This window comes from Carassius gibelio, chromosome B13 (genome assembly GCF_023724105.1).
Source record: "Carassius gibelio isolate Cgi1373 ecotype wild population from Czech Republic chromosome B13, carGib1.2-hapl.c, whole genome shotgun sequence".
NCBI classification, from domain to species: Eukaryota; Metazoa; Chordata; class Actinopteri; order Cypriniformes; family Cyprinidae; genus Carassius; species Carassius gibelio.
In genome coordinates, this window is record NC_068408.1 from 5,708,876 (window position 1) to 5,726,978 (window position 18,103).

Consider the following 18,103-nt stretch of genomic DNA (forward strand, 5'->3'; position numbering starts at 1 on the left):
AAAAATATTTCGAACATATTTATATTCCGAGGGAGACTGCTGGCAACAGCCATTTTAGCATAGTTCAGATTTGGTCTTAGTGATTTAGGAGTCCTCTAACTTTTCACAGATTTAGGAGCGAATTTAAGCAAACATATAGGAGTCCTAAATCTAGGAAACACAAATGAATTATTATATTTTGATACATTCTCGTTTGAGCAGTCAAACAATCAAAAGAAAGCATCTTTAGAATAGAAAGTCACTTTCAAAATGAGATTAGAAACTCATTTCTCTGTGTGGGTACATTGTCAAACAAGTGAATGACATCTTCATCTGCATACATTGCGGAAGCACTCTGGATGTTATGCAGGAGGGGTTTAGGCAGCAGTGTCAGTAGCTGACCCCCTTCTTTACATTCCCTGCAGTATTAAAACCACAAAGTGCGGCATCTTATCTCACAGATCCAGCACCAGATCTGCTTATCATAATTTACAGCCAGAGGTAAAAGAATGAGGTCAGTTTTAGGTCACTGATGGAAATACAAAAGGAAAAACAGAATAATGCATCTACATGTGCCTCTCAAATTAAAACTAATTTTTAGATGTCATTAAGATATCCACGTATAATGAATGCATATTTGTATTTCCTCTAGGACTTCTGCATGCTGATTCAGTGAATATTCTTACACACACACTCACACTCACAATAACACGGATACAAAATATTATAAAAGACTTCTTTATTTCTATTCATCGTGAAGCACTTTCAACAAAATGATCTGTCTACCGTTTCATGTGTGGTACAGGACTACAATCAGTAATAATTCCAAGCTCAAGCAGTAGTTGGGATTTGGTGTAAAAACTAAATCGAGGTGTCTAAAAAAACTCAGTTTAGATGCATTACAAGCTACCCAGAAATTAGCCAAAGAAAAGACAGACAAAATACGTTACAACAAAGATGGCCTTGACAAATGCAACATGTAATACAACTTAGAAAAGTATACTTATTTTAGACTCACAAAGGACACATACATTGTATGTGTTAAATTATTATTATTCTTTTTGTTGTTTGTTGTAAGGACATAAAAATGCTAACTACATCATTCACATATTCAGCAGTCTGTTTAAATACCTTATTTTTCTACAAAGTGAATTTACATTGTTTTAAAGTACAAAGTGCAAAGACTATGGTTCTCCATCGTCGTTTTGGTGGGGGCAGGATCTGCGGGACTGGACGGGAGCGGGAACAATGGCAGTGGCCACTTCAGCCTTGCTTCTTTGACAGGTTCTGAAAGAAGTCAAATGAGAAAATCAAGAAAGTGTGATTTTAAAATTTTATTTTTAATGTAAAAATGAGACTGTCTACTTGTATTAGAAAAGAGAGAGAGAGAGAGAGAGAGAGAGAGAGGCTGGAATGCATGTTGTGAATGTTAACAGCCACTGACATTAACTCACCAGTTTACTAGATGTTGTGCCTTCACCTGTTTTTGCCCCTGAGGAAATACCAATGAGAATGTTTTACAAGTCTGTTCTGCATTACATGACGGCAATACGGGTTATTTCTGAAAAAGTTATTAAACAAATGCAAGCGCTCATGGTCATTAAAACGACCACACATTCTTCAAACAATCTCAGCTGAACCTACAATGGGTAGAGCTCAGCATTTCCCTCATCCAGTTAAAAATCTGAACATTTTATGCTGCTAGTAAGACAATGATCTAAATCTACGGATTTCATAATAAAAATGGAAAAAGAGAAATCATGTTGCGAAGTCATTATCATGTGAAAGTAGTTGACTATTTTTAGTTCTACAGGATTTCAAACAAACTGGATCTCACAGATTGGAATTCCAAAAGCGCAACTGGACCTGATTTTCGAAAAATCTTATTGGGGTCGGTAAGAATTTATTACAGAGGGTTTATATTTCAAAAAAATGCTTTTCTTTAAAACATTCTAGTCATCAAAGAATCCTGAAAAAAAGTATATATATATATATATATATATATATATATATATATATATATATATATATATATATATATATATATATATATATATATATATATATATGTATGTATATGGTTTTATATATAATGTTTTTCACAACGATAGGCAAGAAAATGATCAAGAAATGTTTCTTGATCATTGTAACTGAAATATATTAACAGACAAAAGTTAGAGTAAATTCTCAAATACGTTTCAAATTATTACTTTTTTTACTGTTAAAATACAGCCTTGGTGAGCAAAAGAGACTTGCAAAAACCAGTGACCAGTAGTGCATGTTCCATTCAAATTGCATTAAAAAGTGCATTCAACAGAGCATCACTTTTGCAAACCCTTGCATTTTTTCCTGGACCATTTCAAATCCAATTATTCCCACTTTTCATCTAGTGCAGTAGAAACTAGTCATACTAGTCTAGTATGTAAAGTAGATGCCCTGATTTCTCGGACATCCATCAGGAAACAGTGATACTCACCCTCTTCCTTAGTGACACCCAGACAGCCCATCAGTTCCTGTAGAGACAGGGCTTTATCGTTGCTGATGTCGCAGTACTCCACAAACTTCTTCACACACTTCTTGGGTTTGGATTTCTTGCGCAGTAAACGCTTGAACGGTTTGATTTCTTTCTTTTCAATATCGCCGCTGGAATTCTTGTCAAGCTGACTGAAATACCAGTGCACAACTCGCTCTTCCAGAGTATGACTGGGGTCAGGCTCCAACATCCTGAATAGAGGAAAAAACAAAATCTGAACATGTTTACACGTACTTTATTTTCTGGTTAAATGCTTTTTTTTTTATGCTGCTTTTTGATCTTTAGGGGCCTGAACAGCAAAATCAATTATTCTATTCAGTTAGCTAATGAACTAAGAAAATATTTTTACACCACACTGTAGGCAGGGTCAGTTAAATTCATGAACAGGTCCATTACATCTACATCTGTCCTTTCTCAGTTTCTTGTTTACCTGCCGGCAGAGGCCGGGTCAGTTACTGCATGGACCATGTCTGTGGACAACGCGTCCAACACACTGGTCAGGAATTCAGTCTTCTTCTCCCCGGGACATCCTGAAAAATAGAGAAATGTGAAGGTTACAAAAGGATCTGCACTATTTAAAATAATATTTAAAATAACAAAATAGTGAAAATTCAGCTTTCCATCAAAAGAATAAATTATCAATCCCAAACATTCAAATATCTGAATGTTATTTAGTTTTGCTTTTTTTTAATGCACCAGACATTTTACAGTCCATGCTACTGAATGAATGCAGTATTTAATGAATGATGGATACAACTCTTCTAATATAATACATGTCCAAAAAACCATGGTCCGTATTTGTTCATATATAGTTCTGCTAGTAAATGCATATAATGCTACACATCTGAGGTACTGGCGCCATAGGTGGCCCAATAAACACTGAAAGATATAAAGCTGTCAGATGTTTTTACACTAACTGCATGGTGGAGAGTAGGAGAGTTAAACAATGTTACGGCTTCAGAGATTCTTCACCGCCTTGTCATAAAAATCAGACCTCCCCTATCCTGTCCGAGGAAGATGAGAGCTGCCAATCAAACCGAGGGTTTGGGTTTATGGTCACAGGTAAAAGCTTGCTGTCTGTGGGAACTGAGGTCTGTGGATGTTTGGGTGAAACCCACAAACCAGTCAAAAACATGTCCAGGTCATAATTTACCACAAAAATTAGAAACTATATTTTGCATAAGCATAATGAACGTTAAGCCTATTTGTAGGATTCTATGAACTGTGTCATTTTCATGACAGTTAACCCAGCTAACAAAAAAAGTGTTCAAATTATGTTTTGCCAAAATGATTCATTGAATGTTCTCAGCAACCAATCAGGGACTGTTCAGTTACAGGAACGTTACTTTTGAATGTTCTCTAAACATTCTGAAACAAGAGTAACATTTTAAAAATGTTTGAAAAACATTCCATGAGCAATGTATGAATAACATTTTTATGCTAATGTATTGAGATTATTTTGTATTAAAGACAACTTTTAACCAATGTTCAATTAACATTATAGGGGAAATGTTTGTTCATAACTAGTTCTGAGAACATTCCTTGTTTGCTAGAAAACAATTAACTTAAGTTAAGATCCCTCCCATAATCCTCATCCTCAATATCATGCAATAAATTAGTAAATACTGAATGTAAAAAAAAAATAATAATAATAATATGATGAAGATTATATACACAAATTATATATACAAAAAAAGGCAATTTTTTTTTTTTTTGTCAGTAACATTCTTTAAAGTAAATCAGCATGTGTTTTATTTCAGCTAATGTGTGTCCGTCTCATTCAGTAGCTTGTGTTATGAGTATATTACATGTATACTGGCCACCCTGTTCTTGGCTGCTTAGGGAGTTTAACACACTCCTACACCTCCTTTCTCATATCCATCTGTCTGTCCAAATAAAGCAAGATAAAGAAAGGGAAAGTGTGTTTGTGTGTCTATGTGTGTTTGCAAGGAGGAGTCTTCACATGCTGGTCTGTTTATGGTCAGGCCCAGAGGCAACAGATTCTCTCGTGTAAGAAGTAAAGGCATGCCGAGGTCCTCGTGAACAGGTGTGTGTTTGTGTGTGTGTGTGTGAGAGAGAGAGAGAGAGAGAGCGAGCGTGATCAGGTAAACAGACGGCGTCACACGAGAGAAAAGTGAAGGCAAAATGACATTTAAACGGTTTGCGAGAGAGTGTCGTGCTGAAGATCTGCGTGAGTTTCTGCTCCTCACTGAGACCAGACACAGTAAAATATCCGTGCCACCTGTTCATATGAGGAACGGCATTCTTACGGCTTTTTCAATAAAAACAACATAACGTTTAGTGTGGTCTAGACACTCAATAACAAACATTTCTGACCTTTTAAGAATTCTTTTTGCTCTTGGCATTTTACATTAGTCAGAAAAAACCTTTTTAATGTGACTTCGTATTCCATTTTAGTATGACTTTTTAGAGTTTGAACTGCATTGCTTGCATGAGTAAAGAAATTACAGCTACGATTTGTCAAATATAAGCCTGTTTGATTTGGTTAAAAAATATCCAATGTTATGATATGATATATGTATGTGCTAAGCAATCCAATGCTGCAGGAATGACATATTTTTGTTGCCCAAAACACACATTGTTTTCAAACTTTATTGTACAAGATAAAATACATCAGTAATAGCCCTAAGTTTTTTTGTGTTTTTTTTTTTTCACTTAAGTGAGCTTGAGAAATCTCCCCACCAAAAAACAGCTACCGCTAATTGAAATGCTGAGTTTGGATTCACTGAGTAAACCTATACAGATACTGCATTTCACAACATTTCTGCGCTACCCAGAATCCTACAGCTTTTGGAACTTACATAAAAACACTCACGTTGCAACAGAGTCGTGAGAATTGCGGTATTGGCTGTGGATTGTGGACGTTTAGCTGCCAGCAGCCGCCGGCCCCCATCAGCCCCCCTTTTACACCACAATTAACCAGCCGTGACCAGAGAGCTGCTCACACAACAGCACTGTACACATGCTGCTGGCAGCTTGAACGTCCACACACACACACACACCTGAGGAACAGAGGTTTATTCATTAACATATTGAGATATTGGCATTTTTACCAGAGTGCATAGTGGCAAAGCTAGCCAAGTAATGGAGAATAAGACCAGCAATTAGTCTGTGTTTAGTTTACTAAGCTGGATTATTCTTACTATGCAGTACAGATATACAGATTGTATATCACCATGATATACAATTAATTGAAATGTTACAATAAATTGAAAATGGGGCTTTCTTTTTTAAATAATTTACTACTTTGGGGGTACATTGTGTACTGTCCACTAAGAAAAACTGGCATTGATAAGAACAGGGATTGATAAGAAAAAAAAGGTACAAAATCTGACACTGTGGTGGTACTCTTTCAAAAGGTACTAATAAGTACCTCTAAAATGTGCACTTCAGATACTAATATGTATCTTTAAGGCATTCTTTAAGGCACCTTTAGGGGTAATAAAATGTACCTTTTGAAAGTGTACTTCCCCAGTGACAGCTTTTATACCCTTTTTCAGGTGGTTTTATTGTATCCCTTTAAATGATAAAAGTTTGTTCCTTGATGACATCATCATCCAGGAAGTGACAACATGCTGAGGGACATCAACACCAACATCAGTGAATATTAGCAATGATTTGATGAATTCTGTGATTTTTTTTAATTTAATTTTATTTATTTATTTATTTATTTATTGTGTGTGTTTGGTTTTGACACTCGAAAATGTTCCATTTTGTTCCATAAATCAGTGTGATAGTATAAAATGTATAAGCTCATAAAATATAAGACTGTCACTCCCTCACGGAGCAATTTTTCAAACTTATTTATGAATCCCTTCTCTTTTGAAGACATTTCTAAAAGGGAGGTGTTGTCTGATTCCAGAAAAAAAGGAACACATTCTCACACACTGTTTCAAAAGCCTGTTTCACCACTTAATCATAATTAAAGTATGTGGATACTCCTATTAGTCAAAGTCTGACCAGGGTTACTACACTTTGTTCAGTACCATAGTATTTCCATGATTTTTTTAGAAGTACACAGGGTACTTCTTGTTAATAAATACCATGAAACTGTAATACCATAATATTTATACCATGCATTACAACTATTTAGAATCATGAGTATTGTTCCAACTAATAACACAGTACCACCACATTATATTTTCCTAAAAGTGGATATTCAAATGTATCAGAAGTGATGCAGTGAACAGATGCTAGTGGTAAAATCTTGAAATCATGATATTAATATTCTCGTTGTTCATTAATTATAAATTACTGTTCAGAAAAATTGTGGTGATAATGATGTGGTGATGATGTTTTTAACGTTTTTAAAAGTCTCTAATGTTCACCCAGGCTACATTTATGGTGAAATATCATTCCAATTAAAAAATAGTGATTGTCTGCTTAAGAATTTTTTTTTATTATTACCAATATTGAAAACATTTGCACTGCTTAATTTTTGTGTGTGTGTGTGGAAACAGTGAAACATTTTTCAGGATCTTGAAATAAAATAATTTATTTGAAATTATTATTTATGACTCCAAACTTTTGAACAGTAGTGTATTTATTTTTATATAAAATAATATTGAATATATAAATATTCAACATATCACCTAGTCCACGTACAGGAATGCAATATTGCAGCTCCTATTATTTTGAGCCTATAATCAACAACTTCGTTCATGCTGGAAATGGAAGTCACTCCTTTGTTTCCTTTTTGCTGTTTTTTTTTTTTTTTTTTTTTAATCTTTGCCCTCTACTCTTTTTTTTCTCTGTTCTTCGTCAAAGCCACTCCCCCACACTCATCCCTCCTTGTCATCCTCCTAGGCTCATGCTATCTATTGTAATCTATCTTTTCTACCTCCCCTTTCCTCACTGAGATGATCTGTTAACATCTGTCGTCTATGCGGACTGTAGGGTCGTGGGAAACCAGGAGATGGTTTTAGACTCTAGATGTCACCCACTTACCTGAGCTCAAAAGCAAAAACATATAGATGCATAAACAGACATTTTTATGTTTACTTTGTGCATTTTGCATGTGTTAAATGTGATATCAAATTTGCTAAATGAACCAAACAACAGGTGATGCACCTGTTAAAAGACACCCATTCAGGTGAATTATTATTTAAAAAAAAGGTGGTGTTTTCCTTTTTGTAGCTTTGTTTCTCCTCTTGCTATTTTTGCTTTTGCTATCACCCTCCAGCAAGCCTTGGACAATATTTTGGCATCTGCTCACAAGCACACGGTTAAGCTCACCCTGCAGGTGTCTGCTCCTGTAATGGTCCTTTGGTTTGTTTGGATGGGCTCTGGCGTTTCCATCACATTTTGGCTGTTCAAATCTACAGCAAGAGAGAGAAAAAAAGAAAGAAAGAAAGAAAGAAAACAAAGAAGGAATGAGAGTGAATACAAAGCATTATTGTTTACACGGTGACATTTTTTGTTTTAAATAGACCAAAATAACATAATGTTGTTGAATAAAGTTGAATGGTGAAGAAAAGTCAATCTGTATTGCAATATATATTGCAAAACAATAATGATTCGTATGATATGCATGTATAAGAAATGCAAAGTAATTGATAACTTTTCAGTTTTATCTGTCTATAAATGATTTATGTGTTTGTTTTATCTATCTGTATCTATCCAGAGGACTCAGAGATTCGGGAAGCTAAGGAATGGAGTTAAAGACAAAGAATGGACAAAGAGAAAAAGGAAGTGTAAAACAAGAAAAGTGTTCATGGCCTCATTAGAAGAGTAAATGTACTCCAATCATTGCCAGGCGACCTGACCAAATAACAGAGAGAGAGAGAGGAGGCTGATGGGAAGGTAGCACTTCCATGCATGCTCTAATGCGCTGTTTGGCACACAGCCTGAGGCTTTGTTAACTCAATACCACATTCATTGATGGTCAGAAATCCACCGCATCGCTCCATAACACCCCTGCAGCTCATTAAAGGTGCCTCTGAACACAGAGAGTGTCACTGACCCCTGGCAAACACACTCACAATGATTTGTCATTCTGCCGGGTTTCTTGCTCAGATTTGGGCCAGTTGATCCTGTTTGCTGATGAGTTTTTAATCAGAATAATTTGCTGGTGTATTTAGCTTTTCTTAACGACTGCAGAGCAGAAAGCTGCACTCGAAATGTTAAAAGAGACTGAATGAGATTAGGCCAAGTATTGGCCCTTGAGAGACTCCAAAGCTCAATTTTGTACCCCATAGTAAGTGGAAGAATGAGACCTGCCCCGAGTGTATATTAGATGTACTGTACTGAACAGGTCAACCAGCACTTACCATTTTAAAAGCCAAGTGGTTGGTTTTTCCTTTCAATAGAGACAAACTGCTTAAGTTGTATTCTGGCAGCTAAATAAGGACGGATTTGTTTCTTAGAGGCGCCAGAGTCATGTTAAAGTGTTTAACATAACATTTTGTTAAAGCTGATGTTAAAGGGCTAGTTCACCTAAAAATAAAAATTGGCTGAAAAGTTACTCATTCTCAGGTCATCCAAGATGTAGATGTAGATGTTTCTTTGTCGGAACAGATTTGGAGAATTAATATTGCCTGTGAAAAAGTAGTCTAATCTGAATCATAAGAGAACTAGCACAGATCAAGCACTGTTTACAAGCAAAAAAAAAAAAGATTGATGGATGTTGAAGAGGACAACAGAGGATGGACTTTTTCATTGGAGGAATTGTTATAATAGATAATAATAGATAATGGTCCCATATTTCAGCCAGAAGCAACCTTTCAAACTTATAATAATGGATTTTGTTTCGTACAATCACACAGTTATTTACTTCAAAAGATGTGGTCTGTGGTCATGTGGATTACTTGTGGAATATTGTGATATTTTAATCAGCTATTTGGACTTTTGTTCTGACGGCACCCATTCACTGCAGAGAATCCATTGGTGAGCAAGATTTCTCCAATCTGCTCCAATGAAAAAACAACCTCATCTACATTTTCATTTGTGGGTAAACTTTTTCTAAAATGCATTGTATAAATAATTTCTTAGTAGTTAGTAGAAGTTGTACTTTTCACCTGTTTTTTATGTACAGTGCTTTGCTTTAAACAAAAATCCTATATTGAGTGCATTACCGTGTGGATGTTCCAGGTATGGGTCGTCCAGTGTCCACCAGGACACACCAGCAGTACCCGGTGGACGGATGGCACTGAACGGGTTTGTAAAGGCCACCGTGAGCACAATCCGGCACAAAAACTGCTTCATTTTTATGTTGTCTTGCTTCTTCCTGTGCGGACAGCTGCTCCTGATCACACGAGGTCGCTGAGGTAAAGTGAGGCAGAGGAAAAGAGTGAAATACTGCAGGAGACACAATATGAGTGAGTAAGTGTCAGTGTTCTCTGTGGTGAAGAGAAGCCAAGCATCTGTGTTTCCGTACAATGAAAGGAGACAGTGAACAGGAGCTGTCAAGCTCCAAAAAAGTAACTTCTCCTCAAAATTTCCATCAAAGTAGTACATAAGACAATGCACAATGGCTCGTCAGAAGTAGTTTATAGCATGCTTTTTCTAAAATAAAATAAAAAAAGTTACAAAAAAATCCAATGTTATATATATCTAATTCCATGATTTTGGAAGGATGCTGTTTGATGTTGATAGAATTTATAATAAATCTAAATAAACTGTTATTAAAGTTATATATATATATTGTGTGTGTTAATAAATAAATCTAAATCTAAATCTATTATAAAATTTTAATCATATTGATTAAACTTAATTGACAGTTAAAAAAACCTTACAAATCTATTTATTGATAGATAAGCATTGCATTTATTAAATATGATATTTCATGATCCTGTGAGTGTGATACATTTGGTTAAAGAAATGCTGTTTGATATATAAAATAACAATAATTAATTTCAAGTAGTTACATTTAGTTTAAATAAAACACATTTAATGGAAGTTGAACAAATCAATTAAATACATATATTGTTTTATTATTTTACTTTTTCAACTTGCTATTCCATTCATACTGAGATGTTGAAAGCATTAATAATAAATTTTAATTAATTCAATTTAAATCCAATTTTAATTAAATCCGTTCAATTTAATTTGAACAAATTAATCAAACTTAATTGAACAAATTAATGAAAGGCATAGATTTTTATAACTTATGACTCCATATTGAGAAACAAGCATCACATTCATTAAATATTCATGATTATCTCTAAAGCTCATTTGAATTTGTTTCAGCTCATGTCATGAGGCCTTCATAAAAGAACGCTGCTTATGAAGTCAATGACTGACTGGACGGTGAGGCCTTGGACACAGCCGTGCAGAGATGGATGGACAGCATGTTGGAGGGGGTAAGAGAGTCAGATAGCGCGAAAGTGAGAGCTTGTGCTTTATCTGCAGCCTGCGGGAATGTTTATGACATTAAGAAGTTAATGACTGCACAGGGCTCCTGCTGCTCAGCCAGAATAAATATTTACACATTTTCTCAGGGTGCCTGCACTTGCTGTGTCTTTAAAATGAAGATAGTGACCTTGGGCAGAGGATCGCTAAATAAAACACATTGTTTTGGCAAAACAGTGGCATCTTAACACTTCCTTTCAATCCTCCAAGAGACACCAGGCCAGCCCCAAACACATGAATGATCCATATGGAGCACAACCTCTGAGCAATGAGATTTCTCTGCATCAGGAACCAATCATCTCATGTGTAACAACACAGCTCTCCAGCAATGCTTTGAGCCGCCTGATCTAATGCATGCAAGATTATTTAAAAAATATGTGTGTGTGTGTGTGGGGGGGGGTGATATGTGGTTTCTAATGCATTCTGTGGCAGCACAAAATATGGTTGTCAGTCACAGACGGAGGGTGAACAAACTCCAGGCTAAAAGGAGTCTAATGTTTGTATATTCTATTAACTACGCATGTTGTATCTTACACCGTCAGCACTCTGATGAAGTGATAAAGTATTATGAGATCCGACCCTGTTATTTATATGACTCTTACTAGATATGGATGTCATGTCCAAATATTTTTCATGCGACTGAATTTGTATTTAAACATTATAATTTTATAAAAACATATTGTAAGCTAATTATAACACATACATTACAGTTATTAATACAGAATGCATTTCTATGCAGTTGCTAAGGTTTTTGGGGTGGTTGCTAGGATGTTCAGGGTGTTGCTAAGCTGTTTTTATTGGTATTTAGTGCAGTGCTATGTGTTTGCTTAGGTATTCTCTCTCCCACATCCGTTTATAGTTACCCTCTCTATTTCTCTGAGGTGTTGTCAGCTCTTTGGCTTCATGTGTGCATTGTTTTAGAAAATGTTCCCATGGGTATTTCTCTTCTTTTTTTAAACCAGAGACATCTTTTCTTTGCCCCTTTCTTTTGTTCAATTCTATTCTGAGCATCTCTGAATAGTGATAATCACCCTTTAGACTTCAACGAATCAGCCGTAATCAAAATCATCAGCGTTCACTGCACTGACGTTTTATTGATTGTAAATCTAAAGGTCTTTACAATCAAGCTATTCACAGACAAACGCACACACACAGACAAACATGCAAAAACAAGGCTATTCAGAAACACACAAACTCTGTAATAATGTCATCAGAATAAGAGCTTTTAGGTTTATGTCATCATTTTTTTTTCCCAGATGGGTTTTAATGACATCTTTGTTGATTCATTCATTAGATCAAAAAGACAGTGAGCTGAGTGTGTGTGTGTGTGTGTGTGTATGTGTGTGTGTGTGTGTGTGTGTGTGTGTTTGAGCAACTACAGCAACAGTTTCATATACTTACAGATAAGCATCTGTCTTTGTCTTTTTTGCTTTCTCTTTCCCATGCAAAATAAAATAAAAATAAAACAAAAGCAATAAAATAAAATATAAAATAAAATAAATTATATCTTAACTGTTTCCTAGTTTCCTAAAACTATCCCTAAATCAAACAAAGAAACTGTAATTGAAATTAAAATAGAATAAAAATAAATAAATAAATAAAATAAAAAAACTGATAAAATTGCAATTTATTAATGTTACACTGGCAGCTAATCGAACGAAATAAGATAAACACAAAAATTACTATAAAATGGTAATTTTAAGGCTTAAACTATATATATATATATATATATATATATATATATATATATATATATATATATATATATATATATATAATAAGCATTATATGACTAAAACATATAACAAAATTAGAACAAATAATGACAATGAAAAAAAAAGCTAATTCAAAATATTGATAAAAATGTCACTTAATGATCTCCAGCTTCTAAGATGATTCTCCTAGTAAATTTCCATGTGGTTCCTTTCAGTGCAGTGGCCCAAAAGAGGTGCCAGTACTCTATTATAGCCAACAAAAAATTCTTTTCTGTTTTTTGTTTTTGTTTTTGTTTTTGTTTTTGATGACTCCCCTCATCCCCTGAGGTAACAACAACTATATTGAAGTGGTTTTATATACAGCAGTCAACAGGCGACCTTAATAATAAATCCTTTTATTGGTTTGTGCATTTTCTTGAGCTAGAAAGAACTACTGAACATAAATAAAATGTGCAAAAAGATTTTTAATAACTCCCAAACTGACTAAAATGATTCGCGATCCCCAAATTGACTCAAATGATTCGCGAAACCGATCGAGATCTGAATATGAACTCAATATGAGAATTCTCATCAAAATCTTTTCGTTTCAAGATCTCCCTTTCACTTCTGATCTATACTTTTTAAAGGGGACGTTAACTGAGAGTGAATGGATTTGTATCATTGTAGGTTGCTTGTGTCCACACACTGCTAAGACACATTTATATGCAAACACCATGTAAAAGTGAATTTTGCATCCAATGTCCTCTTTAAAGCTCTAGAATCATTTTGTATGTCAACAGGTGTCTGGTTTGTCTGTTTTTCTAATTTCAGCAGACACATCAAGAGACAAAGTTGATTCTCAAAAACTGCAAAGTCCACTGACATCTCCAAAGCAAAGTAAGTTCATGAAAACTTTTAGCATTTTGCGATTTTCTTTCTTCTCGTAAAAACCAACATCAATCTGGCTCTGTTAGCATTTTGTGTTGGAATGTGAAAACGGATTTTGTTGTTAACTCACATTGTGTTCTTGTCCTGTTTTGTCGGCTGCGGACCTGTTCTGTCCAGAGTGTGGGGTACTGAGAGATGATGTCTAAAACACACACACAAATGTACAAAACATTACTTTTGTCTCAAACCCTAGTGAGTACTCGATCTACACGGACTTTAAAGGCTTTATTGACACTCACCTTCCTCATCAGCGGACGGCTGGGTTTCCACTGCGAGAAACGTTGGCGGATCTGCATTTAGAATGGAGAAGATTTGCAAGGAAACTACAATTACGAGTGTCAGCTAAACAGTCACATCACATGATCCATAATGCATTTGCACATTGCCCGGCCAGGACAGATTAGAGAGATGGAGGAACAGAATATAACAGAGGAAGAGGATAAACTGAAGTACACAAACAGACAGATAAAGAGTTAAGGAAGTTTAGTGGTTATAACAGAGTCACTGAAGAAGAAAAAAATTATTTGCTTGACACCATGAAACACATTTATAATGACAAAAAGCAGTGTAGTTCAAATATATAAGTCTGTAAATGCAAAAATTCAAAGATAACACATAAAGCAAGACGGCATCCAAATTTAACACTTGCCAAGCACTAAATGTGAGAAAAATTTGGCTGAAGTGACTTGAAAAAATGTTACTGAGAAACTTTATAATGATTTGCAACATAATGCATGGCTTTTGAAGACTTATTCTTTGTGGTGGATAATTGTTTATCTAGGAAAAATGTTCCCCTCGTGTGGCAATAAATCCCCATTCCCTTGACAAATGAAAGCATAAAAAGTCTTAATTCGGAGCAGTAAGTCTAAAATTTATAAAGTTGTTGCATGCACTGCAAAAAAATGCATGTATTACTCAGTATTTTTCATTTATTTTCCGATGCAAACATCTAAATATACTTAAATCAACACACTTGAGATGCAAAATGAATTTTAATAAAATTGAGTTTGTTTAAAACAAGAGCAAACATCTGTCAAAATGGGTATGAAAACTTGTTTTCCCATTGAATTAAGTTGATTTTTCTGAGCCCATTGGCAGATATTTAATCTTATTTTAATGCTTAACTTAAATCAACTTCTCAGAATACAAGACATCTTAAGTCATGACATTTGCACTGAAAAAAAAAAGACAAAAATGCTGAGAAAAGAGCTTATTTTTTTTGTGGTGTGATCAGAAGGAAGAGTAAAAGTTTTTTCAATATCAACACTGGTTGGGTTTACTTGGTCTTAAAACCTTAAGAAATATCATATATAGTCAAGAAGTAATATATATATAATTCATGATAATGTATTTCTAAATACAAAAAATAAAAGCAAAATACTTTTTTTGTGACTGGTAAAATATGTATGATTGTCAAAACATGAGTTTTGGACACTGTTTACAAAAATAAGCCGCTTTCCCTGTAAAAAAATAATAAAAATGTTTTTGATTAGTTTAGATTTCAGTGATCTTCAGAACAGGCATGCAAGAAAGCGGACATATGTGTTATGTGTGCAGACGGGGATGAAGGAACATCTCTAGTCGCTGGCCACAGGAATCTAAAATGCTGAGAGCCGCAGGTGTGGTTAACCTCAGCAGGGTCACCATTAACTCATCAGAGGGCAGAAGATAAACTGCCCCTTCTCTCTTTTGGTGTGTTTTTCTCCACTAGCATCCTTGGGAAAAAGTTGGGGAACTTGGGGAACAGCCACCGTCAGCACTCTGATGAAGTGATAAAGTATTATGAGATCCGACCCTGTTATTTATATGACTCTAAAATTTCAGTGTAGCTCAACACATCAAAGATTTTCTATGTTTTTGTGGCTTTTTGCCTTTTATTTGATAGGACAGCCCTAAAGCGACAGGAAATGGTGGGAAGAAGGAGAAGGCGTGGGATCGGGAAATGACCCAAGACGCAAAGCCAGGTCATCATTGTGCTATGTGCACTACTGACCAGACCACACCTCTGACAATGGATCTGTTCCAAAACCTAGTGAGCTGCCTTCTAAGACAGCATCCTAAACATCATGGGATCTTATAAGTGATAAATGTATTTTATTCCTTTCAAATATCTAAACATTTTATATATATAAAATCTAGTAAGGATTTCTGAGTTCTGAGGCATACTTTGAATATACTTCTGAGGATTTGATAGGTATACCTTGAAATTTGACATTTTCTGAGTAAAAACACATTTTTAATCGATATGCTCTTTAGAGGAGATAAAACATCTACGAAATAAACTTCAACAAACTCCTTCACATCTCTCTTAGTTGACTGTGTAAACTGAAAAAAAGACATTCACCTTAAAACTTTGAGAAAAAAAAAAAAGACAGAAAATAAAATAGGAATTGGGTGAATATCTGGAGATCAGCTGGTCTGTTTTGTTTCATAAAAGGAGGGAATCAGTGCCATTAGTAATGCATGAGAAAGGTCTTCATCTGGAAAGAAGAGAAATGACGTCCAGGTGAAGTGGTTAATGTTTACTGTGGTGCTACGACAAAATTGTGAAGCCCTTCGATTTCGTTTTAACGCCTGTGAAAAGCAAAGTCTGTTATTACAGCGTCTCTCCACCATACGACCATTTACTTTCAGCCCTGAAGCAACTTCAGCACTCTCAATTCGCAAAATATTAGAATGGCAAGCTGTAACTCGCAGTTCACACACACATTAAAACGTAGCTTTCAGATTGTCCCTCATGAAAGTCTTTTCCATATCCAAAGAAACCGTTGATGGTATTTACCTGATTTTCCTGGTTCTTTCGGATTTACTTTACCATTCTTGGACCCTGAAAATCAACAGGACAATCATAGGTTAATCGCACTAAGATTTTAGCAAATCTACACCTAGGATTTAGTTCATTCTTAACAGGACTTTTATTTGAAATTACTTGCGTTTTTAATTATGCATTAAACCTCTACAGAGAAACATGGTAATGTTATGGAGGCTGCAGGGGGTAAAAGCCATATGACACTATCTTGGAGTAAAAGAGCAAGAATGTTTGAGTTGGGCGCTTTGCCTGCCAAATGCGCATTTGTTTTCTGATGCTCCCCCAGACCTAAATGATTAAGCTGTTGCATGTGCAATTAAATCTAATTGGTCCTTTTCTAGTGAAGCTGTGGTTGTTGTACAAAGCCAAGCCAATAATGTTATGATCCAGGAACCCATGGCCTGCAGTGATTGAGTTTCAGTTTTGTGCGTGAGTGTGTGTTTAATGCAGTGCTATGCTAGTTTACTGCATGTGGCTTTGGTTATGTGGTATTGTTATGCTGGAACATTTCTGTAGATTAGGATTAGCTCTGTTCTGGCATCTCTCAGTGCTATGGCTTAGACGCTGAGTTTCTGCGTTTCTCTGTTGATTTATATTCCTAAACAACTGTAATGTGCCAAGACACTGAGATTGTGTAATCACCGTTTGGAATCACTTCAGAGTACTATTTATGATGTGAAAATCTCCTTTGAAAACAAAGAAGCACGTAGTAGAATAAAGGCATGGAAAACGCAGCAGAGGTCGCAGTGTGGTACCTTGGCATTGAGGTTTCTTATTGGCCACTGCTGAGCCGCTGATGGGTCTGCCACTGGGTGTCACACACCAACAATATCCAGTGTAGCTGTGGCACTGAACCTGTCAGTCAAACACACCAGAGATAAAGAAAAAAGACGGAGAGAGGCAGAAAAAATTGAGAAATTTGACAGTGAAATTGTCTGTCCATCTATTGTTATAAATTTTCCAATATCTATCCATCCATCCATTCATCTCATACCTCGCTGTAGGTTCCGTCAGGATTGCAGACAGGAACGAATACCTGTGGGAAGAGTTTCTTGGCTTGCTGTTCTGTGTATTTCTTCTCTGCTACACACCTGGATGTATCTGGAGACACAACACAGGTAAATCCAGCAAACTATATAACCATCAATGTTATTGCATGGCAAAAATAACGCATTCTCATGTCTTAATTTGATCAGACAATTCATAGGTAATTTGTTGTGAACTGAAAATTTTCTTTTTCCTTATTATCCTGATTATCAAACAGCTAAATAGTTAAAAGGGAGTCGGGACTGCCACTGGAGCCCTCCTAAAAAAAAATGCATGACACGTCTGCTTTTGGAGATTTTGAAAAGTACTATAAACTTGATGATTCATTTGTTCACAAACTGTGTTCATCCTTAAACTTTATTTCCCACTGTTCCACTTTAAGCACACAGTCACTATTCTGCTCATCGTGTCAGTGTAATATAGAAAACAGAAAGTCCAAAGAGAGCGAGTGCATTAAATTCAAACCGACAGGCGAGTCCTCTGGCGCTCTCTCTCTGACTGATGTGGCACGGGTGTTTTTTCTTTTCTTTTTTTTTTCACAGGAAAGGAAAGAATGGTAATGGCAAAAGAAAATGAAGCAGGAAATAAGACTTGGTTTCTTTTGCAGTGGCATGTGACCTCTCAGACACAGAATAATTCAAGATGTTTCGGAAGTGGTGGATCCCTGTGTGTGGTTGGGAATTAGACCAACAGTCCTACTGGAGTCATCCCTGTCTCTATACC

At 35.6% G+C, this 18,103-nt stretch overlaps 1 protein-coding gene across 4 annotated transcripts in view; it reads right to left on the reverse strand.

Annotated features, from left to right (window-relative positions):
• Positions 1-701: 701 nt before the first annotated feature.
• smoc2 (SPARC related modular calcium binding 2) overlaps positions 702-18,103 on the reverse strand; it is a 31,309-nt gene continuing 13,907 nt past the window's right edge. Inside the window, exons 3-13 of one of the 4 annotated variants that reach the window (XM_052571681.1) lie at positions 17,328-17,434; positions 17,089-17,188; positions 16,307-16,351; positions 13,764-13,847; positions 13,595-13,666; positions 9,607-9,793; positions 7,769-7,851; positions 2,943-3,042; positions 2,456-2,703; positions 1,434-1,471; positions 702-1,266 (exon numbers count right to left, since the gene is read on the reverse strand). In XM_052571681.1, the coding sequence (XP_052427641.1) occupies positions 1,243-1,266; positions 1,434-1,471; positions 2,456-2,703; positions 2,943-3,042; positions 7,769-7,851; positions 9,607-9,793; positions 13,595-13,666; positions 13,764-13,847; positions 16,307-16,351; positions 17,089-17,188; positions 17,328-17,434 (1,088 nt within the window). In that variant the 3' untranslated portion in view covers positions 702-1,242. The remainder of the gene's footprint in view (positions 1,267-1,433; positions 1,472-2,455; positions 2,704-2,942; positions 3,043-7,768; positions 7,852-9,606; positions 9,794-13,594; positions 13,667-13,763; positions 13,848-16,306; positions 16,352-17,088; positions 17,189-17,327; positions 17,435-18,103) is intronic. The other 3 variants (XM_052571682.1, XM_052571683.1, XM_052571684.1) reach the window with 3 other exon arrangements.